The 24,618-nt window shown below is 41.8% G+C and overlaps 1 protein-coding gene across 6 annotated transcripts in view; it reads right to left on the bottom strand.

Moving 5' to 3' along the window:
- Window positions 1-22,319, bottom strand: part of CSNK1A1 (casein kinase 1 alpha 1) — a 35,479-nt gene extending 13,160 nt beyond the window's left edge. For 2 of the 6 annotated variants that reach the window (XM_074604426.1, XM_074604428.1), the window contains exons 1-6: window positions 21,736-22,314; window positions 20,821-20,927; window positions 8,286-8,412; window positions 6,386-6,484; window positions 3,889-3,972; window positions 403-542 (exon numbers count right to left, since the gene is read on the bottom strand). In XM_074604426.1, the coding sequence (XP_074460527.1) occupies window positions 403-542; window positions 3,889-3,972; window positions 6,386-6,484; window positions 8,286-8,412; window positions 20,821-20,927; window positions 21,736-21,858 (680 nt within the window). In that variant the 5' untranslated portion in view covers window positions 21,859-22,314. Of the gene's footprint in view, window positions 1-402; window positions 543-3,888; window positions 3,973-6,385; window positions 6,485-8,285; window positions 8,413-12,420; window positions 12,560-20,820; window positions 20,928-21,735 lie in introns of those variants that run through there. The other 4 variants (XM_074604429.1, XM_074604431.1, XM_074604430.1 and 1 more) reach the window with 4 other exon arrangements.
- Window positions 22,320-24,618: the final 2,299 nt, after the last annotated feature.

Here is a 24,618-nt window from a genome sequence, read left to right as displayed (position 1 = left end):
CCAGCTTTAGAATACCCTCTCTGGCTAAAGAATTATATCTCAAGCCAGTCAGCAGTGGCACCAACAGGTAACAACACAATCATGAAAGTGCACCATTTTATTTGTGAAGATCCTCTAACAGATCCACATGACAGCATAGCTTATCCTTTAAAAAAACCAAAACAGTATACACAGAACATCCACTTCATGCCTGCAAGACTTAGACTCTCTTTAAGAAGCAAATTAAGTGCTTGCATTCCCCCCCCGACTCATCCAACTCTTGCATAGGCAGACAAAAAGAAAAGCACTTGCAAAGGGATATATGCACTTACTCATATAAAATTAGTTCAGACACTTCAGAAGCGTACAACTAAGATCATCTTGCAGCCTCCAAAAGCACAGCAGTAATTTCCTTGAACTCACCTCTGCTCAATGCCAAGATGTGCATTGATACTGGCATATCGAGCTGTGCCAGTGAGATTTTTGTCTTCTCTGTATGGTATATGTTGCCTTGTCCTGTTGTCCCGGTACTTTTTGGCCAAACCAAAGTCAATAAGGAATAACTTAAAGAAAAATGAAAACAGATTACATTGCTATACAATGCAAAGAATCCCCAATCTCTTTCTCTAGGCATTAGCTACGTTTTAAGACAACCACACAATGTAACAGCCTACAGTTAAAAGGAAGCAAAGTAACAGTGCAGAGTCGCAACTAGCTTTAACTAGCCAGTTCAAAAACTTAACAGTGAATTAGTTCAAGCCTTTTCTCAATCCAGTGGACTAGATTAGACTGTGCTACTCAGCATCCGTAGCTTAGTTCTACAACTATTTTATGTTACTATTGCAGTTTGTATCACATTAGCTCAATAACTACAGTGCACAATTTAGAAAGGAAACTAGTATGTGCGGGAGCACACTTCACAAAAACCCACTCACACTAGAGCAGTTTACACATACAGATAGTTAATGGCAGCTCAGCAGCTTAATGCAAATGATGCACATCCTGTAATCTTCTCTATGTCTCATAAAGAACACTGGCCATTCTGCAGAGCATGAGGCCAAAACCTTCAACAGCAAACAAGACATCTTGCTTTCAATCATATGTTCATTTTAAGACTACCAGAACACTATCACAGCAGCATGACACACTCGCTGACGATATTAATACAGCCAGGAAGCTACAGACTCATACATGGAATCCAATTTAGGTTTCTAATAACCAAGCTTGACCAATGATATGGTATTTAGCAACAACTGAGTGCGTGCAATTAGTGTGCTAACAGCCAGCCTATCTACAAAGGTTAATACAGACTGTACCTTCTTGTGACAAGATTTCAGGACTAGGCAAAAAAAACTGAGGCAGAAGTACATAAGGAACATTGCAAATTCTAGCAATCAGTCTTCAAGGTACAAATCATCAGGCTGACCTCCTGATTCAAGCTATAGGATCACTGACTACAACCCCTACGGATTAATGAATACTGCAAAAGTAACTTGAGTGGGGAAGGAGATGACGGAAAGAACACATAAGGTTCAAGAAATTCTCAGTAAAAACCTATTCAGTAAAGGTGATTCCAGAACAGAAGATGCAGCTTTAAAAGCAAACAAGTACTGGAGACTGATATGCAGGTATACCTGCATCCAGGCCTGAAACAAAGGGTCACTCTGGCACACTGGAAGTGCTGTGAATTATAAACTGACAATTGACACAGAAGTATCAAAGATGCTGAAAGACTGGAAGTTTCTGAATTGCACAGTAGGGAAGTTTTAGAATTCTAAAGATTTTCTAACTATTATGTAGTCTAGACAGGAAAAAGCAAAACGAAAAACCCCTTAAGCTATTGATGTTGGAATAGAAAACCTTGAGTTGAAGTCTTGCCATGATTTATATGCAACCACAGAGCACAGCAGTTCTACGTTTGCTGTCCTAGGGAAAGTCACCCTGAAAGTCCAGAATGCTTTGAACAAGGGGAGGTAAATCCAAAGCCTGTATGTCAGCTACACTGGTCAGACAGTTCAGGAAAGTGGGGGTCTTGTCTTTGTTGCACCCACCACAGCTACCACTAGAGGTAGTTATTCACATAGTGAGCATGGACATGTTCTTCAGCTACCAGGAAATAAGGATTTTTATACTAAACTCCTAAAGCAGACAGTACAAAGCTTCTATGTGATTACTATACTGCAAATGCAACTTTCCTAGAAGCAAAGCTTGCACTCAAATGCAATCTCTTATTTTCTGATTAAAGCTCTCTGACCTGATGACAGCCTCTGATGTACAGTTTGCAACAGCTACTTTTGCAGGGCCTTTGCCCATTGTTTTAAGCAAAATACTATGCCTTGAGAAGGATGGAAAACCAAACACTATACACATCAGGCAGGAATATTTTCACTGCGCATTTAGTTACTAGCACTTTAAACAATTCAAAGTTTTCATATGCTTTCTGTAATCCTGGGGATCTTGCCGTTAATTAATGGTATGAAGGGACAAAGTCACAGTTCATGGATCAAAGCAGTTAACACTGGGAGTGTGCCTCTAATGCATAAATAGCTAGCATCTAGCTCTGTTTAGCATCAACTTGGTAAGACTACTTTCTTCGAAAGACTTCTAAAAGTAAATGATGCTCTGCCTCTTCCACAGCTGCTACAAGCTCTTGATATTAGATTTGAACAAGGCAACTCTGCACTCCCTCAAGAGCTACGGGTAGAACCTCTTAAAAAAAAAATCAATTCCACAACACAGACCCATTTTACACTAGTCAAGTACCTGGATGTTATTTTACAGCACTGATTTCTCCAGGGAAGCTTATTCTGATCGCTAGTTTAAGCTCATTCAGTATTTCCTATTCTAGACCATTAGAAGGCAAAGGAGTACGCCCATCATGCAAGGAGTTAAGCTGGAAGACACAGCCTGATTTGGATGAGCACAGAACGTACTAATGCCAGCCAGCAGGAACACAGACGTATTCCCACAGATAACCTCATACCACCTTAATTCTGTTTGTTGCACAATCAGCAGGAAACTGGAGAAGTAGGGCAAGATTTTTGCCAAGAGCAACTAGAGAAGCAGATCAAAGCCTCTGCCTCAACTGATAAGAAAGTTTTAGGAGACAAGAGAAGCCTGTCAGCTTGCGTACAGCAGCTAGCTGCCTGGGATTTAATACATGAAGACTATCATAGAAAGCTACGGACTGATTCTATGGCCAAACTCCTGAGCTGATTTATATTCAGCAATTTCCAGCTGTCCTGCTATGAACTGGCATATGTCTTCATTTCTCTCCAATTCATCTCCTCTTTAAGAGTCAGGAGGACTACATTTAACACTACAAGATAAGCTCATGCTTCTCCGAGACACAGCTTGTCAGGAGTAATTTCATTTTGTAAGCACAATAGATGAAAATATTTGAGTCCTCATTACATATTTGGAAAGATTTTTGAACAAAAACCATTAGGCAAGGAATCTGGCTGAAGCAATAACAGAACTTCTCCCCGTGTATTCAAAGACACCGTAGGAACCCTACAGGAAGGCAAGCAGACAGCCCTATGCTGAAACCCTCTTATTTCACTGGGGAGGCATGTCTATCCTTCAACACATTCAACAGATAGCCTTTGAGTTTTACAGGACTAAAGTAAAACCTGCTTCTGCATCTGAAATCAAGCACGTACATTTACCCCTTTTTAATATCCAGTTTAGAAATAATTCCACAATTTAAACAAGCGCCACAGGGAAACATCTTAGTAATGTTACATGTTTGCCAAGTATGTCTGAATAATGCCAACATAAGAGGTGCTTTTGCAAGGTCTACATTCTCCAGAAAAAAAAAAAAAAAACAAAACAAAACCAAAACAAAACCGAAACAAAAATAAAGCACATGAATTTGGGGTTGAGGTTGGAATAGGAGACAGTTCAGACCTGGTTTAATCCTGAGAAAGATGGGTCCTGAGAAGTACTAACAGTCATGCTTCTTTTCCTCTTCCCCACTGGAGATTCTAAACACTGAACAAACAATAGAGGGTGGCAGTGCATCAAACAGTATTGCTTACATTGCAACAATGGCCGGCGCAGACAGGCAACACCGAGGCGTTCGAGAAAGAACAGGGTAGCCAAATGCCATCCTTCTTCCACCAAGCACTGTAGTTTTCAAAAAACTATGTATGTTCATTTTTTTTTTATTTTTTTTTTTTAAGGAGAAAATTTGAAAGACGTGACAAGGTAAATTTCAACTGTGAGCCGCTCCAAAATGGCACTGCCTTGACCAGGGATAGCAATGGTGACATTTGGCTCTATTAAAAAAGGAAATTGAAGTTTTGCTTACAAAAGCATCCTTTGGTTCCACAAACTGCCCTTCCCCCAAAAGACATTTAGAAAAAGTAAATCTTCAGTAAGGAAGAGGTAGAAGGCATTTAGTCACCTTAAAGTTTACTTTCATAAGCATGCAGGGCTTATTTCTAGCAGAGCTGAAAATTCGTCTTTTAAGGTGGGAGCAAAATTTCTCCCAATGACCAAATTAAAATTTGAAAAAAATCAGTTTAGTTTTAATATAACTGACAGGAAGCTACTGGAACAAGATTACCATGTTACTCTAGTCTTTGTGGCTGATTTTCTTTAAACTGTGTATAGTCATCTCTAAAAAACCCCAAACCACCCTTAGTTACAAAAAGAAACAAAGTAAATACTGTATGGTGGCAAGTGTTCCCTAGACAAAGCACTTTGTTCCAAACTGAAGCAATCCATTCCTCATTTTGCTTATGTAAACTTATTGATTTGTACTTCTGCAAAGAACTACCTCCCTAACCTCTAAAACCCTGCAACAGTAACGAAGCCCATACCCACAGACAGTGTTTACCACTATAGTATTGTGTGGCTCCCTAACTAGTCCATTAATGGGGAAAAAATATATTGGTTTACAGGGAATTTTTTCATTTCAGATGATGCAAGTCTAATGTGTTTCTCCACTGAAGTACAGCAGCATTTTCTAGGCCATTAATCCACATCAAGATGAAAGAGTGCAGCAATGCTAACCTAGCATGACTGCGCAAAAGTCTAGAAAAATGGCCCAAAAAGAACAATTGGAAATCAGAAACTAAAACTAGGGAAAAAAATAATAATTGAAGTGTTCAAGTTTACTCTAAGTCATGCGAGAAAATTAAGGAGCCTAACTGCTCAACACAGCAGAGAAAAAAACAGAGCTCTACAGAGTGAAAGTATGAAACTTGGGAACAAGCAAAGTTTAACAGCAACAGGATTACATAAAGACTGCCTTTCAGCTGGACTTACAAGCTTTTCCAACAATGGTTGGATCTAAACATTCAGTGCACTGCACCTCTTCAGACAAGAGCTGTTATCTCATGTTAATCAAGCTTCCCCCTTCTAACATTCATGGCCCTGAAGTTGGCATTCATACAGGCAAACAAAGGTAAACATTTTGAACGCTAGCAGTACCTACAGAGATGAGACATTCTCTGATGGCATACAGAGAAGATAAGTGGGAATCTTGCTTCCAATAAATAGCTTGATCACGTACATTTGTCCTGAAGTTAATTTCTATTAAGTAGCATGCTTAATGCATTGCCAATGCTGCCTGTCTGCCCGAGCTCGACATACAAATTGCAGGATTAAGCATATTTCACTCAAGAGAGCTAAAAATAAAACCCGGTTTTCTTCTATATAAGGTTTTCAATGGGAAACATGCACTTCTGACTACGTTTACCCATCCAAACAAGTGCAACCACCTCAGCCCACCCTCCCTCCCCCCTGCTTTTTTTTCCCCCCAAAGTAAATTGAGAGCAGCTTTTTGTTGTACAACATATTCAGGTACTCTACAACTTAACAGTTTTCCATGAACATATTGGCATAGTTTCATTTATTTATAAAGGCAATTGATCTACATGTTGGCTATTAGTTGTATCCACAATTCTGATGGCTGAAGAGTTCTCTTTACCAGTCTGTCACTGGTAGATTTAATGCCCTGATGACTGGTAGGTCAGGTGCTCCCTCGTTGGCACGGATTCTTTTCATTCCAGGAAGTCAGCCCCAAAGCCAAAGATAAGATTTGACTTTATCATTGAGGAAAAAAAATGCTATTACAACAGTTATCTCTATAATGAAACTCCATCATCGAGAAAAGTAGCTAAGTATTCTCTAGGCTTAGTTTATAATCTTGTTGCAAGCCTAGAAATCATCTTGGTATCAAGTGCCTCTCCCAAGGTGGGTCAGAGATCCACATGCGTATGCCACTGCATTTAGAAATGGACATTACGAAATCCAAGTTCTCTCGAAGAATCATGGTTTAGTATCCAAAACGTCAGTTTTAAAAGGTTTTAAAAGGGTTTTAAAAGGTTGTGCAGCTTGAACCAAGTAACATAACCCATTCCCTTTGGATCTTTTAAACAAAGAGCATTAGACTAACCTTATTACAGTGACGCCCAATACCCATTAGGAAGTTATCTGGTTTAATGTCTCTGTGTATAAAATTCTTTGTGTGCACATATTCAATTCTACTGATCATCTGTAAAAAAAACACAGCAACAACAAATCAGGTAATATTTCAGTGAGAACAATACAATTCACTTAAACTTTCAATGAAAGTATGAATTTTTAGTGTTACCTTCTTCTGCAACTTCAGTTTCTATATTTGCTTAATGAAAGCCAAGCGGGTTTGGTTTTTTTTTTAATGCTGTTCAAATAAATTTATCGTTCTTGTACATTAAAATCCCATTACCTTGGTCAGTAAGTGGAAGATTAAATACCTGAAACTATTTCCCAAACATTCACGTGCATGTTCTAGAGAGCAATTTCTTTTTCTTACTTCAAACAAAGGTCTTCTATACCTACCACAAGACAATTTTAAAGTTCATTCCCTCCCCCGTCCCAGTTACTCATTCATCTGGTTATTCATTCATCATCAAGCGTCACTTTTCCAGGTAACAGTTTTCAGGGAGCAAGTAACAACTTGATTGTGGCCCATACTGTCATATCTAGGCTACCGTGATCCAGGAATCATAGGCAGCAGTAAACACACAGAGAAACTCCTGACACATCTGTATCATCATATACAGTCACACAATTTCCTGTGCGTGAGATCACAGCACATGCATTGATGTGGTACAGCTTTCCAGCTACTAAAACACTCTTCACACAGTCTTCAGTGAGTTGAATTGTTACAATATCGTGCCTTCGACAGCTGTTCTACTGGACTATGCCCTAGAAGCCTGTTCCGTGCACTGATATCATACATCCCATCTATGTTTCCCAGATGAGAACTAATTAGTGTTTACCATCCAAAAGAATACTGCACAAAAACCATACAAATTCCCTGGAGATGCTCTAACACCCAGGCTCCAGATAACTGAGCAGGCAAATGGCTCTCTAAAGCGAGCACACCACTCACTTAAGGCAGCTGAGAATAGGGACAGCTGACCTTGTCTCCATACAAACACTGTGAGCTTCCTTGGCCAAGAGCCTGGGATTCTACAAGCATCTGGCTAAGTGACAACTTGATACTAACATCAATTACGTAATATTAGATGAAGTTTAAACTACCATTGAAAATTCAACTCAAGAAATCCCTACTGCCTTTCAAACAGCAGAAGACAGCAGAATCAAGCCATCTATTAAATAGCAAGAAATAAACATGGCCAGCCATTTCAAGTGCTGTACTCTCATGACCAAGTTAAAAATCTCAATGCTAGAAAAAGACTAAACTTCATGCCTTAAGTAACAGACCTCAGTTTTAGAGGCCTTGATTAAGTTTGAGGTAGAATGGCATCTCCTCTAACAGTTTTAAGAACTGTCTTTAAGCACCACAACCACCAAAATCATATTTATTAGCTGATGGTCTGGTACTAGAAGTTACAGGAGGTTGGGAGTGCATAGTAACATTCAATAAGAACAGACCCACAGACTTGCACGTTGCCCACCTGTCAGCACTGCGGGCCAACATGTAACAGGTTTCCGTTGAATCAGATCAGCCATAACTAGAGACTGCTCCAGACCTTCTAATACCACCCCCATGGCTGGTATCAGGAGTTAATCCACCCATGTTAGTCCCAACACTTTAAAAAAGTTGCAATTGTTAGATCTGCAGCATCAAGGAGTTGGTATCTGTGCTGCCCTCCCACTACAGGCCTACATTCACTTTGCATGCCACAGCACACAGAAGCCACCATTACTTCGTTCCTATATAGGTCAAGTGTTCACTTGGCTATGTACAACACTGCATAACACATTATTTAACCCACTTAAAGAGAACCACATCGCACAAAATGCTTTAGGGTTTTTAACTTCATCACAGTAAGATTTGTACGTACCTGGTCTGCTAACATAAGTACTGTTTTCATCGTAAACCTGCGAGAACAGAAGTTGAATAGGTCTTCAAGACTGGGACCAAGAAGATCCATAACTAGAACATTGTAGTCCTTTTCTTGACCATACCACCTGCAACAAAGGAAATTACTCAGCATTAGCAGGAATCCTGATGCAGCCCAGGACACCATTAGCCCTCTTGGCTGCAAGGGCACATAGCTGGCTGATGTTCAATTTGAAAGCTTGGGCTAGTAGTGTCTTATTTTTCCTAGAAACAAAGTCTGAGGACAAAACAGAATACACAAGTTGTCAAGTGTGTGTGCACACAATTAATTTTCCCTTAAGAGGAAACACTACTACACTTTAGCAGCAACTGAAATACCGAACGCCAAAATCAAAATGCAATTAAATCAGAAGCCATTACATGTTAATATACTGAGGTGTACGTATAAAGTCTGAATTGAAATTCATCTGCAGAACACCTTACACTCCTGTCATTGTTTCCTGTGTTATTTAACTTCATAGAATATCTTTAAATGCTTTAGGCTTTGTTTTCAGCTATGACCAAAGCAGCTCACAGTTAACTCAGACTACCTCTTCATCCAAGTTTCACAAATGGCAATCAAGTTCTACCGTCCTATTAAGTAGAAGATAAAGGCTTTTCACCAGGTTTTCAACATCTTCAATGGAGAAACACTTAAGTGTCTTAAAAGCAAAGATACACATGTAGCAATATATCAATTGCAGCCAGACTTGTGATAACCACCTTTAAGTATCTGATACATCAATTTGGGGCAAAAGTGCACACCAATGCTGTGAGAACAAGCAGAAGGCCTCACATGCATACTTCTCCTTGCAATCCATGTCTAGCATTTCTATCACAACATTGCTTTATGTTATCTTCAACTGTATTTCACCACTTAAGCTGCCTGAGAAGACCTGGAGTCACACCCTTCACTTCCGCAAGTCTCAGTGGTGAATTTCAGGACCTGAATATTCTTCTCTATAGTCCTTCTACACATTCCAGATAGCTATAGTTAAGTGAGAGGTGCATGTGAAAAACTGTTTATGAAGCTGTACTGAGTACTAGTACATCATTGTAAAGATTCAACACCATATCGATCAGAAGGCTACATTTTGCCTTTGCTAGGCACCTAGTCTTTATGACAAAGGCCTAGTACCAGCAGTCAATGGACAAGGCACTAACCAGCCACCTCCTGGAGGAGTCTTGAAGTTTCCAAGAACAGCGATGCAGGGAAGATACACCAAGAATATATCACAAAAGAGCAAGCAGATAAAAAAAAGAATTAAAATGAATCAATATTCAACTCAAACACAGTAGTAGCTGGTGCTTAAATATCTGTATAGACATTTTACTTCCACTTTAGGCAATGAATCCAGGAGACTAATGCATAGCTGTCTGGAAAATAGTTGCTGGCTGATAAAGCTGGCAATTTCCTTGGTACTCACAGGATTCCCAGCTTAGCAAGGGTAGTAAAGTAAAATGTTTACAAAACCGCAGAGAAAAGATTCTATATTTGGATTTCTTTCAGGAACTACTGGCCTGTACCTTCCCACTTTCAGGATTCTAGTAGAAACCATGGACTTCGTAATGCACTGTTATAAACTTGAAAAAAGTTATATATGAGCTGTGGATCATACTCATTGTTTTATAGGTCAGTCTAGGACCTTTATTCATTCCCTACATGAAAAGGGGATGTAGAAAATGTGTATTTTGAAAGCAGTCATTCAAATGAAATGTCAACAAAAGTTTTCCTCCAATGTGATAATGGCCATACCAATACTGTAAGTACTATTTAGCAGTTTTTGCCTTCTAAAATCCACTGAATGTACTATGATGTACAAAAACCCCCAAACTTACAAGTGACTCCATTACAAAAGCATGCTGATAATGTTATTTGATAGAGTCTGTAATTTATGAAAAGGTTAATATTCACACTGCAACCTGACACTAAGCCATGAAACATATGCATTTTGAAAAGACCTGCCCAGCTAGGCCCTTTTAAGGACTGATCAGAAGCTAGTTTCAACTGCAAGAGCAACCAAGAAGAGTATTTAAAAAATGCAAAAGTTCTCAAGCAACTACAAACCAGCTTCAGTTCAAGAATTACCGACTATGCCTGCAAATCTATTTCTTGGTTTCTATCAAAGTCACGAACACAAACGGCTGAGTAGTTTTGACAAGGCTCTATCAACAACTCCATAGGTCACAGTTGAAAACGAAACATTATGGTCATCTAGAGCAATGAAAACTGGACCAAATGACCTGTCTAGTTATTGCCATATGAAATTTAGGTTTGTTGTGAAAAAGTCTAAAGAATAATGAGCTGAATTGAAACATTCTAAGGAGTAAATCAAGAACTAGATAAAATATGATTTTCTTCAAGAAACTGAAGTCCAATTCAGATGCTGAATGTAATTGTTCAGTACAGTAATGAATCAGTGCCCAAGAGACTGCAGTATATGGGAAAAGGATCAAAGATCAGTCTTCAACTGAGCTAAGAAAATTTAGTTACAGCATCACAGAAAGTGAAGCTGATGAAAAGAAAACCTACCCTGGGAGCTACGTTTTAAAAAGCATTTGGTTCCTCTACAGGGATCTCTCTGCTTAGTAAGTGCAGTAATTCAGGTTGATTGCACAACCTCCATTTGGCCTACTTCTGCATGCGCACAAGAAAATTTTCATCTCCTGACCATTTTGCACTAGTGGGAAGCAGAACCATCTGCAAGACAAGACAGGACTTCTTAGCATTTTATTTTCATGTTTACCTGCCTGTAATTCCTCACAGAAGACTGCCACATCTATTCATTTCACTACTGGCACCTAAACCTTCTGCTAGGTTATTGGAGTAACTTGTCCTTTATTTACTATGCTAACACTGCAAGTAAGTTTTCATTTCCCTTGGAACATTTCCAGGGAAAATGGGATTAAGTAGTAAGGCCACATCGTGTCCATTCAAAGTCCAGTAGCTGCTACTACTGGCAGCTCTGAGTAAAAACGTTAGAAGTCTTGGCTCTTCTTAGGAACCTTGGATATTACAATACATAAGAGCTTGGCAAGTACTCCTTGCTCCCATATTTGCATAATCAACATAAAATGGCTTATAAGCACACATTTTGGATAAGCACAGATTCAGAGCACTTTGGCATGCAAGTATTAACACTACTTGACTAAAGTGCAAAACAATATGGCAACAAACTGAGTACAATTTTTAAAGAAAACCCCACTAGCATCTCAAAGAGAAATCTTCAGAAGTTCTAATACTGCATCAGCAATGAAACTTGGACTGAACTACAATACAAAGGAAGCCCTCGGCAACTATGAGATGACACTAGCATCTCAGAACACATCTATTCCACATGTCTGTTAGAGCTCCATGGACTTTTTTTTTTCAAAAGCACACCTGGAAGTACAGTCTCTCATACTCTCCTGTTGAGACAGCAACAGCATTAATGCATTTTAAGCAGGGAGAGGTTTGGAAGGTAGTGGAAAGTGGGAGCAAGAGATTTAAATACCTGACAATTCACGTTGGGTGGGTAATGACTCTGCATATTGCTACACAAAACGTATTATTTCAAAAGGAAAAGCTAAATTAATAGACTAGAAGGACTCACTGTTTCTCCAATTCAATCCCACAGTGCTGTATGTCCCATTACAAGGTACTTCCTAAATAAAGAATTTTGGTTCTATAGCACAGGTCTATTTGTACCTCCTTATGCCAAAAAACCACACAAAGTATGGAACATTATCAGCCTTCACAAAGAACAACAGTAGATGGATCTTACTGAACACTACACAAAACATTAACAGGACAGCATTATTACTAAGAACTAAGTTTTATCCTTGAGCAGGCAGGGTAATACTGTAACATCTGATACAGCTGTTAAGAACCCTAGTCCATATTCGAGCTGTAAGGCGTGCCCAAGCTCATGCATGCACAAAAATGCTTCGTCATTCTCCCTTGCCTCATCTGCTTAAAGCTACAGACCAAATTGCTACAGATCAGTTAGAATACAGTAAACATCCTTTAGAAGCCTTCCATTTAAGAGCGATTAAAGATTGAACAGTGACCTTAGTTGACTTCAGTGACTTGTCTAATTTGAAAGATCAAGACTCACCAACCACATCAGCAAGTTTCCAAGTCATGGTTTATCAGCCTGATATTTTGCTTGTGTTTATACAAACAGCTGACTTTTTTAAATATCTTTAATTTCAATATTTGTAGCCCTATGCTGAACAACTAACTCACATGACAGTGGTTTGAAAGTCTCCAGTTTCCAAATCCCATACAGTAAAGTGGGTATGATGCCAGATCACATGACAAGGAATGTTTACTTGAACTCATGTGGGGTGTGTTTGTTTTTTTGTTTGTTTGTTTTTAAATTCCCTTGACTAACCTTGAGACAAGCAAGTGAAGTGCTGATGCACATCCAGCACTTAATAGCAAACACTGTAGTCAGGTCTACCCAAGCTTAAAATCTTTTTCTGTTTTCAGAGCTGCATCTCTCAAAAATTGTATGATGTCTATTTCAGCAGCCACACTTTCACAAATAAGGTCAGTGACAAAAGAAATGTTTGAGAAAGTGTTTGTTAATACTTTGTTTCATTTGTGTTTTGTTTTGTTTTTTTAACTGAGAAAATATTTCATTGGCTTATTATAATGTTCTCTCCACATCTAGTGTACCTTCCTATGAAAGGGTCAAATTGCAGTAGGTCAACAGAATTCAGGCACAGCCCATGAAATTACAGGCCCAGTTTCAGGCTACTGTACCACTTACACAACTTCAGTAGATAACCAGAAGTTTCATCCGACACATCGGCACTTGTAACCACAACCAAGGTAACAAAGCCAGCACAATTATCAAAGCTGTGTGAGCTGGTCACACGATGAATGAAAGAAAAGGCTTCAGAAGCTTCACATGAAAAAAAAAATAATCTCAAATTCAGATCAAGATGAACTAAGCTACTGAATAACTCTACAGCTGTTAAACACTGGTAACAAAACTCCAAATCCCATGCACTCTGAAACCATGAAGGCATTAAAGGCATTGTCAGCATTAGCATAACGGCACGCCATTTTGTCTACAGCATATTACATCCAAAACCAGAACATCAGCTCAGTGTCACAAAAAAGTGTTCCTACTGCCAGAGCAACTAGAACAAGACTATTTTGTTCCAGCACAATAAAAGCTCTCCTCAATCAACACCTGCTCTGCCAGGTAACCAATCCTCCACTAAAGGCTTCTGTCAATTTGATCACTGATTATTCCAGTGGAGGCTGTGGCGATCTGGAATTACAAACAGAACTGCAGAAGGTCATGCTTTTGTGAGACAAAAAAAATATCTCCTGGTGTCTCACTGCAAGGAAGTACAATGCTTCTGTGACAAGACTGGAATAGTTAAACTCAAATCTTTATAGACTTCCAGAAAGTCTTTGCAGTCACATTTAAAAAAAAAAGGCTGATTTAGACTTCTTTAATATTACATAAGCTTTTGCCACTTTCACAAGTCAGTATGACTCTATATGACTACTCCGTCTAGTCCTACGCAATTAAGTTTCCCAGCATTTGGGCTTTCAAACACCAAGTGGAAGAGTTCACGCAACATAAATGGAGATTGACAGAAGAACTAAAGTGGATTAAAAAAGCTATTAAAACAAAAAGTGTACAGTGAACAAACAAGCTGGAAAGAATTCACTACTGGAATTACCTGAGATCACCTTATTAGTAAATTTGACAAGTCAGCAGGCACATGAGGATGAATATGCAAGTCTGGAAGGCCTCATGAACACAAAGGATTCAGACATCCTACAGAAAACCAAATGACACTGAACTGATGAACACTCTGGAACTGTATTCCATTTCTGCAAGCACTAAGTCATTTATACAAAAGTCTCTGAACTAGGCATTAGTCAGATGATGTGACTGAAGAGCAAACACAGCCCTCCCTATAATCATATAGCTCTAATATCAGGCATCACTGAAAAATAATAAGTAAGCCTAACCAGTAAAAATACAGGTATTCTACATAGAAACTGTGAAGCAATCTGTATCAATGCTTAAGGTGCTGACGTGCAAGCCCTGTCACCAACATTCAGGAAAGGAAATCCAAATCAGAACAGTGACAGAAAAGAGACTTCAAGAAAGATGGGAAGATGGTGACCCCTGTAATCACGTATTCAAACAGCTCAGCAAGGCAGCCACAGAGTTATGCGACTATTCTTTATAGATACAGGAGGACTGTAATAGGGAAAAGGTTATTAATAAAAAAAAAATCAGGGAAGAGTAAATGGGAGCTGACTGCTTACGGGTACAAACATTTATCTTTAGGCACAGAAGCGCGCTCGCTCTGACAGAATCATGAGCACTGCTGTGACAGCCTAGAAAGTTTTAACACTGCACCTGACTGATTCACAGAAAGAATAGCTAGTTGTCCAAAACAGGTGCTGATTTGGACCAAAGTGATCCCATCTGGTCCCATATTCTAGACCTCTCAGGACAGACAATTAACTATTAATAATGTTTCAGACAAATCAGGAAGTATATTCTGCCTGTAAAAAGATACCAATCTGAGCCCTAACAAATACTGAAGCAACATGTGTAAGAAGTAATCTATCATCATAAGATTTGTGTCTAAAATGCCACATATTTTTTATTTCCAGCTTATTCCCCCAAAGCTGGAAAAGCAATTCTTAACTGTTAGCCAGCTAGGAGTAATATAAATGAACTCAACATAATATGGCATGACTGAAATACCGAAGTGGAATATTTAGCAGATGTCATCTAACATTAGTTGCTATGGCGAGTATGAATTAGGCCACCCAAGTACTAAATAAAGAAGCAGCAATGAACACCCTACACTATGAAGTTAGATAGACTCTATAAATAAAATTCTGTATCATTTTTTTTGCACAGTTATGAGAGAAATATGAATACATGAAGTGTGCCAGTGCAACTCATCTCCTAAGCAATCAGGTCATTTCATCTGCCTGGTGTAGTGTTGCATACATACTTCCACGTAGTTGACTTGCTGTTTTGCTAGCTGTTTAATGAAGTACATTAACACCTGGCAGGAAGCGAGGAGAACATAAGTTTTTTCCATGAAAGTCAGAAGGCAAGCCATTAATCGCCAGTAGGTGTAGGAAACATTGCTGAGGAAAAGAGTGTTTCAGTAGCACCTCCACTGATCACCTGTTCCAAATAAGAGCAACCCTGAACAAAACTGCATACTTTCACAGCTGTTTCTGCAAAGGGTGAGCTAACACAAGGAGGAAAAAAGGAAAAAAAAACAAAATCAAAAAGGGAAAACTTTTCGTTTTCAAACTGTGGTCTCTCTCAGATGCTTTTAAAGAGTCCGCAAAGACCAATTAAGACAGAAGTTCAGATTGTTATTAAACAAAATCTGTTTCATGTTTTAAGACATTCATTCTCACCATAGAAAAATTTTAGGTATTAATTTAGAAGACTAGTTTCAATTTTACCTTGAGCTACCAGAATAAGAGGCTTCCTCTTATCTGCTACAGTGGTTCTGCCCTTCAGCATGCAGCCTTAAGTAATAACAGATTAATCCATAGGAGACTATGCTAGAACCTTCCTCCTCATTACTTGCAGACCTAGATGAAACTATGTCTTACCAACGGAGAGACAACAGAGAACTTTTCAGACTTTATCTGACTACTATTCTGGGTTTGTTTTGGTGTGTTTTTTTATATTGGGGGAATCATTAGGGGCATTATTTTTTGTTTGTGGGTTTGGTGGGTATTTTTCTGGTAGTGTTTTTGGTGGCTTTTTTTTATGATACATGAAATTGTTGGGACTGAGAGAGGTGTATTTACAGATTTTTAAGCACTGCTTAAAGAGATCAAAATTTGAAGTGCTCAAGGAAAAATCATTTGTGAGAACCCTAAAATTACCAAACTTGACCACGTTTTTCCATTACGTGTCTTATTTAGTGTGGATGAATACAGGCAGAATCTGTTACTAACAGATTAACCAACTACACAGCAGTAAGAACAGAAGAATAAAAATTGTAGATGCCTTTACAGATATTATTTTTTTTACCACAATCTTTAAAATATACATCACTATTTAGAAGATTGTGTAGTGATACATGGGTGGCAATACTGAATTTCTCAACATCAAACTATTTTGCAAGAACCTACTGCATTGAAAAGTTCAGAACTGTAAGGATTTACTTGCTCAGCTTGCAAGCATTGCAAAAAAATTGCTATGTCAGTAGCTTTTGTTTTTTAAACTTACAAATGACTAAACCTAAATATCACATTGATAAGCCTCACACACTGTGCAGTATCTCTTTGGCCTTGCCCACAGAAGAATACAGGCACTATCTTTTTCACATTCACTAGGCTCCTCTTCCTGCTCTTAAGTGCAACACTTCTAATACATTACCAATAGCCCTGCTGGTCCCAGCACAGCTGTTTTACATTTGAAACTGGTAACACAAGTTATCCCATGGTATTGTCAGGAGAGACATTTAAAGCCCACTTTTCTTTCAAAAGTACATCTGGAAGTACCTAAAGGTAGTCTTCATAAAGGCTACAAGCAATAGTTGACAAACACCATAAATGGCAAAAATCAAGAGTGGCTATCACAGACAATTCAAACAACTGTTTTTGTCAAGAGTGCTTTAACATAGTTACACTATGAACAAAACAACATACAAAAAAATTAAAAATCACCAAACACATTTTGCTGCATTCCTCCAAACCAGAACGAAGAATTTGGGAATAAACATAGGTAGTCCAAACTAATAGGATCAGCGCCCAGTTAACAAGATTACAGCTAAAAATGCTTTGCCACTGAAAAAGAGAGGGGAAAAAGAAAAAGACAGCTGATGGCTGAGAACAATGGGAATAAACCCAGCAGAATACTGCAGACTTTGCATTGTGTCCTAAAGGCAGATCAGATTGTTACAATGTTAAGCTTGGTTCAAGAGCCTTTTGTGAAAAATGAAGGTAATAATTAACAAAAATTCATGCATCAAGAATATACCACAACTTAAAAGTCTGTAGAGCATTTATATAAGGTTTTGTGAAACTCCAGAGACAAGTTCAGAAACTTTGCTACTCTTTCGGGCAACAACAATAGGCAGCGAAGTCAGAGATTTGCAAGTCTAAAAGGGTTTAGAATATTTAGAGAACAACATTCCAATCTAGGTTTTTGCTAGTTTATGTGAAAACAACATGTTTTGTTACAGTGGGAGTACCAAGGCCCCTTATTCGCCCTCCACAACAAGTGAGGGCTCACCGTTGACCCCACAGAAACAGTACTAACAATCTTTTAAGTCCCAAACTGAGATTTTGCTCATTAGCTTTCTTGCAATCAGCCAGAAAGGCCATCAAATAAACCATAAAAAAATTGCTTGGTTCTAGATAATTTAAGTGACACTCCAGATATGCCATCTTATAATTACTAAGTCTGCAATCACATCTAAAGGGACAAATTCAGTTTTAAGAACAGGTGCCCAAAATGAATGAGCAATTCATACCTCACCTATTATTTCAGCTTTGTGAGTCAAAAGAACCACAGCAGACCACTTCAGTAAGGCAAAGCCACATAACATAATTTCTAGTAAGTTGATCTTGGCCACTGTGTTACTCAAGTAAATGAAAAGTAGAGAACAAGTCTCTCATTCTTAAATGAGGAATGCAAGATTATGCACCCCTGTTTCCCAGATGCGTAGCACTGAGATAAAAATGCTGCTAAACCCAGCTTATACAGCACAGCAATTGGAAAAGCTTAGAATGATTCTTTAATCTTTCTATCAAATGTTCTGTTTATGCTGTTGTTGTTTAAAGGTGTCACATTACAGAAATTTTAACAAATGTATTGATAGATTTTCCTTCAACTTGATTCATCCTTCTACATACACTGAGCCAAGAACAGCTTATTCTGACTTGACAGCGTACCATTATAAAACAATGGCAGAACACGTATCATCAATTACACATGCAAAGTGACCTAAGTACAAAGTCATACATTCTCCCAGCTTAGCTGCTGTCATAAACGCACATCAGAAAACCTTGAGTTGTCTGAAACAACATGCACAGTAATTTCACTTCGGCCCTAGTCTTCGTAATCACCTGTTCAAAGTCACATCCTTGCTAAGCACCTCAGAGATACATCTTGTTTGGTAGGTCAAGTCTTCCCCTCTTAGACTCAGAATACCATGGGTTCTGCTTCTACTAAACACATCACATTTTAACCTTTGTTGCAAGAACTGTGCTGGGCACCCTGCTCAGCTCCCTCAAAGAAGATTAAAGAAACATAAAAGTACTACTTTAGATTTCTTAAAGCATCACCAGATGTCATACAGCAAGAAGACAACTAGTAACAGAAGCTTAGTCAAAGAACCTGTCAAGCAGCATCTGGTACATACAAAGAGATTTAAAATTAATGCTGCTTCTGAATACAAAAAAGGTATTTCCAAAAAATTTCTGAAAGCCACTTTTCTAGAAAAATACCAGAGATTAACACTGTAAGAACCTGAAAGTGAAAAGCTTTAAGACTGACATTATCAAACAGATCACACATTTTTAGCACAATGAGTTTATGAATCAATTTGAGTTGAGTATTGTCTCAGTTGTCCATTCTTATTCAGATTCTTGTAACCTTTATTATTTTGGGGGTGGAGAGAGGAGGACGTGTGTTAAAGAAAGGCTGCAGTTCCCCTGTGGTGGTGAGACTTCTAAACCACAGTCACTGGTTATACAGAAAACGAAGTCAGATATAAAAATGTCAAATACAGATGAAAGAAAACCTAAAGATGACTGCTGTAACTGAAGCTAGAAGCAAGTTTCTCAACATGTAAGGTGACTTACAGTATTTCAGCTTTAAATAAAATGCTTTCACTGGGCATTTTAACCAAATCCAAGAATTTAAGTAGCAGCTCACTTCTGTTACATGGAAAAGTTGAAAAATTCGCAGCTTAGGCCTCCTTAGAGCACCAAACATTCATTTACTTAAAAAAAAAATAAATAGTTTAATGCCTGCTTTTCCAGTTTTGTGATGGAACACCTGATATCCACTTGCTTTGGCTGTTTTCCCAGTTATCCTTGTTTTAGCATGTAAGTATACTGCAATAGCTTCCCAAAATGCAATTTCTGTTCTTTCTGTTGTGAAATAAAGGCACCCGTTTGAAGAAAAGAAGGAAACTGTAGTCTAAAATAAAGACTAAATCTGCTTTCACATAAGCAACTCTTTTTAAACTGCAAGTATTCTGCTTAATTCAGGTAGTTTTATTCTGTTCCTGCAAAAGGCTGGAGTGAATGAGGACAGATGGCCAAGACGACACTGCCTCCTCCACTATATAGCTCCAACTTACATTGAGAACTACAGCCAGTTGTGTTTGGAGGGGGGAAAGCAGATGAGGGGAGCTACTAACCTCAGAAATGCAGACTTGTTTTAGGTTTTGTTAAAATTAATACATGATCTAGAATATATCACCACTATGACCTTACAATAGGCCCTACAGGCCATTACTGATACAGGTGCACATACAGCAAAGTCTGGGAAGGGTTAACAAATTAAATGGAACCCAGAGTTTGACCCAATATCTAAATAGAAATTGTTTCTGCAACTCAAGGAAAAACTCCTTTATGCCATAGCGCAAACATAAGAAATACTAACTTTAAAAACAATTATTAATGAAGTCTAAGAAAAAGAGTAACTTTTTGTACAAAGACTTTCTGAAGAAAACTGAAGTTTCATTTAATCTATTCTGATGCATAGATTCAGTAGTTGGGAACTAACCCAGCATAACACATCAATAATCTCAAGAGAAATAACCCCTCCTAGTCTGCCGCAAGAGTGATTTTCTTCCAGATCAGGAAATCATTAAACACTATTGAAAGTTTCGGACAGAATATGAAACAAGGAAGCCACATAATGAGCAACTGGCAGGGAATAATCTTGGCACTTTAACTGTACGTAAATCCTAGTGACGCATCTGTTGCGGGTAACAGAAAGGGGCTGCCATTTCATTCCTGGTTGAGGTTCTCTGCAGTCTCAAGCCTTGCAGCACATAACTATGAAAGGAAAAGATACATGCCTGAGCACGTCCCTTGTCCCAACACGAGAAGGGGGAGGGTTAATCACGTCCATCCGCCATTTTCTAAGCGGAGGAGGAAGACATGTTGGAACAAAAAAAAAAAAAGCAACAAAAGAAAGCAGCCATTTCCAGTATCGGCTCCAAACTCTCAACCTCATCAAGAACACTGGCTCTCACTGAAACAGCCTCACACTTTGTTCGAATCACGACAAGAATTTCTCACAGCTCAGGAACTGTTGAAGATCTCACTTTCAATGCACAGCAGGTAAGGACAAGAACAGACAGTGGGCCAGTGGAGAGGCTACCCAACTAGCTGTAGATGTTGGAAGGGCGCATTTTCCCCCAACAGCCCAATCCCTCCCAGATAAACCTCTTTCTAATGGTAGTGTCCTGCTTTACACTAACATTACAGAAAAGTCACTGTAATGGCATACGTGAACCATTCCTACCGTATATGTGGGATGCCAACTCCTCCCTGCAGAATCTTGTATAGTTTGCTTTCATACAGCAGCTGGGGATGTCTAGCCTTCTGAGACTCCAACTTTACAGCAACTTCCTACAGTGAGAGGGAACAAGGAGTCAGAGCAGAGCGTCCACCAAGCATAGCCTTGCCACTGAGGTTTAAGGGGCACAGCACTTCAATATCCCCCACACCCCTGCTGCAAATACTCTGAGGTATAAATTTTTTTTAAGCTCTCGGTGCTCAAAGTCCTGCATTTTGTGGCGTCTTCAAATAAAATCCATATCGTGATGATTTGTACATAAATATCCGTTCCAGGACAAGAAATTGAGCTGGAGATGTAAAATCTTCAGATCCATGTATGTGAGGAAGAACATACGTGGGTGTTTCTTCTTTACAGCTCAGAGCCGCGAGTGGGAGGAAGAAAAAAAAAAACACGCCAAGAAAAAAAAGAGCTGAAGAAACAGGGAATCTTCTTTGTTTCTATTACTGTTGATGAAAACGAGACACCGTGTTCCCCAGCTAAGAGAGAGGGGGGGATAAATGACTGGTGGCAGAGGGGCGACTTCGGCCGCTCATAAAAGACAAAGTACGTTTTCCCACAATGGTGGCCTCCTCTCCCCAGCATTGCTGGGTGGGGAGAGACCACGGCCCTACTGTCAGAAGGGGCAGTGCCACCCCCTCTCAGGCGGGGAAAGCCCCTCAGCCCCAAGTCAGGCACCTTCACCCCCCGCCCCGCGGCTCAGCCACCCTGGCCAGATAGGGCCGTCCGGGGCCTCGCAGGCGGTGATACCGGGGGCAAGAAGAGCAAAAACAGGCTTCAAAGTCAGCCTTAGGAGGGTTATGGCTGGTCTCCGGTTCCCCCCCGAGGTGCGGAAGGTGAGGGAGTGCAAGCCGCCCTTACCTCCCCGTTGGTGATGTTGATCGCCAAATAGATGTCCCCGAAGGAGCCCGACCCGATCTTCCGCACCAGCTTGTATTTGCCTCCGACAATGAACTCGGCCTTGGAGCCGCTGCTACTCGCCATGGCGAGGGGCGGCTGAGGGGCCCTCCCAGCGCTGAGGGGCTCGGGGGGTGAAAGAGGGCTCTACCGCCGCCCCAGAGGAAGGGGAAGGGGCAGGGGAGGGAGAAGAGGGGAGGGGAGGGGGGGGCAGAACAAGGAAGGCTGGTCCCGGCCGCTCAGCTCCAACCGGGCCCCTCCGGCGGGCGCCCCCCTCCGCGGCTCTGTCCCGCTCCCCGGCCGGGCGGCGCTCGGCGCTCGCCGCCCTCCAGAAAGACGCGAGGCAGCTGCCGAGGTGTTGCGAGGGCAAGGGAAGGGGAGAAGGGGGAGGGGAAGGGAAACGCGAAGCCCGCTGGCTCCGCCGGGTCCCGGCCGCCGCCGGCCCCTCACTCGGCCGCCGCCGCCATCTTGTCTCTCAACCGCTGCTACCGCGGACACAAAATGCCCCCAACCTGCAGCCGCCGCTTCTTCACCGCGCGGGGCACGCTGGGAGCGGGGCGGGGCGGTGGCCGCGCACGCGCCGGGCGAACACCGCCTCCTTCCCGCAGCACGCCTGCGCGCAGGGCGGGGCGAGGGCGGTGATAGGCCCGCTGCGCATGCGCGCGCACCGCCCGCCCTCACAGCCAATGAGCGGCGTCCCTCCTCACCCGCCCCCGCCCCGGGGGCGAGGCGCCGGCTGGTTGCGCGCATACGCACTGCTCGGAGCCGAGCCCGGGCGGAAGACGGAGGAGAGACGCATACGTGCCCTCACCCGCTTCTTAAAGGGGCAGGCGCCTCCACCCCGCTTCGGCTGGGTCTGGGAGCAGGCGGGCTCCAAGGCTGCGAGGCCCCGCCTGAGGCTCCCGCAAGCCCCTGCGTCCCTCAGGCGGCGGGGAGCTCCTCGCCTGCCTGGGCAGCCGGGCGTGCGGCCTGGCTGGCTGCAAGCTGGCCACTGGTGTCGGGTTGGTCACCGCCATGACGCACGCCTCGCCTCTCTGATGTGGGGTTGCAGCTGAGCTGCTGGCGCCGTTTCAAGGTTCTTATCAAAGCCCAAACCCCGATCTGCGTGTCTGTTAATGGTCTGGTTTCATGTATAGATGAACTGACAGCAACCTGTCTCCTGCCCTCCTGCCGCCATGGCCCTGGGGCATCCACAGCCTGGCGGGTCGTGGGGCCGAGCTGAGGGGCCACCGGCGCCTTCCCCGCTCCTGTGCGTGCATCAACATCTGCTTCATTACCTTTCCCTGCTCGGTGTATCCCTCCGGCCTTCGGCCTCGGCCTGCGGGGATGGCAGCACACAGCACTACAGATCCTGGACCAGCCTCGTGCGTTTCTGCCGGGAGTTCTGCAATCCAGGTCGGGTTCAAGAGGAGCCCGTAGAATCATCATAGACTCATAGAATGGTTTGGGTTGGAAGGGACCTTAAAGATCACCTAGTTCCAACCCCCTGCCCCGGGAAGGGACACCTCCCACCAGACCAGGCTGCTCAAAGCCCCGTCCAACCTGGCCTTGAACACCTCCAGGGATGGGGCAGCCACAGCTTCTCTGGGCAACCCAGGCCAGTGTCTCACCACCCTCACAGTAAAGAATTTCTCCTAATACCTAATCAAAATCTTCTCTCTTTCAGTTTAAAACAGTTACCCCTCATCCTACCATGACACTCCCTGATAAAGAGTCCCTCCCTAGCTTTCCTGTAGCCCTTTTATGGTCACCCCGGAGCCTTCTCTTCTCCAGGCTGAGCAACCCCAACTCCCTCAGCCCTCACAGCAGAGGGGCTCCAGCCCTATGATCATCTCCGTGGCCTCCTCTGGCCCCGTTCCAACAGGTCCATGTCCTTCTGCTGTTGGTGGCCCCAGAGCTGGAGGCAGCCCTGCAGGGGAGTCTCACGAGAATGGAGCAGAGGGGCAGAATCCCCTCCCTTGCCCTGCTGGCCATGCTGCTTTTGATGCAGCCCAGGATGCAGTTGGGTTTCTGGGCTGCGAGCACACATGGCCAGGTCATGTTGAGCTTCTCATCCACCAGGACCCCCAAGTCCTTCTCCTCAGGGCTGCTCTCCATCCATTCCCTGCCCAACCTGCATTTGTGCTTGGGATTGCCTTGACAGTGTGGCCCTGTGGCTCCCTTGCAAGGACCATGCTGCAGGCAGAGCCACCCGGCACGGCCACAGCTCTTGGCCCGCAGCCCCCACTTTCACGTGGCCGTTACAACCGGCTCCTCTCCTTCCCCAGATTACTTTGACCCAGCAGCTCATGCTCCAGGAGTTGTTTCTTGCAGTCTGTCAAAACCGAGCTCTCCTCCGTTGCCCCCTCGCTCAGCGCTGTGAGTTTTTCCTTTGCAGGAACACAAAACTGTGAATTCCCAGTGACTCATCATCACTCCCTGTCAGAGCAGCGTCTTCTGCTGTGCAAGCCTACATTTGGGAAATGATTCAGTCTGCAGGAGAAAGAAAGCTCCTGCAGTAATGTAGCTCATGTATGTAGAAGGAAAGACTACTCAGGGTCTCTACTTTTAAGGGGGTCAGTCAGAGAAACTGCTTTCCAGCTTGCCTGGTGCACCCAAAGCCATGAGAATAATAAAAAGTTCGATTTTAAGACTAGTCTATGCACAGATTTTTTGTAATAGTTAACTACTATTTTGGAAAAAAGTGAGATTAAAAGATCCAGATTAGGACACTGCTATATCGGTGGGAAGTTTTTCGTATAAAGGTAGAGGAGTCCTCTTAACAGAACAGCATCCACACTGTGAGAGAGGCTTTTATTGCACTCACCATGTTGCTTTCTAGCTTGGTAAAGGCACGGTGGTACAAAC

The sequence above is a fragment of the Larus michahellis genome, chromosome 11 (genome assembly GCF_964199755.1).
Source record: "Larus michahellis chromosome 11, bLarMic1.1, whole genome shotgun sequence".
Taxonomy (NCBI): Eukaryota; Metazoa; Chordata; class Aves; order Charadriiformes; family Laridae; genus Larus; species Larus michahellis.
Note: the sequence above shows the minus strand (reverse complement) of the source record. Positions and strands in the feature narration are given on the sequence as shown.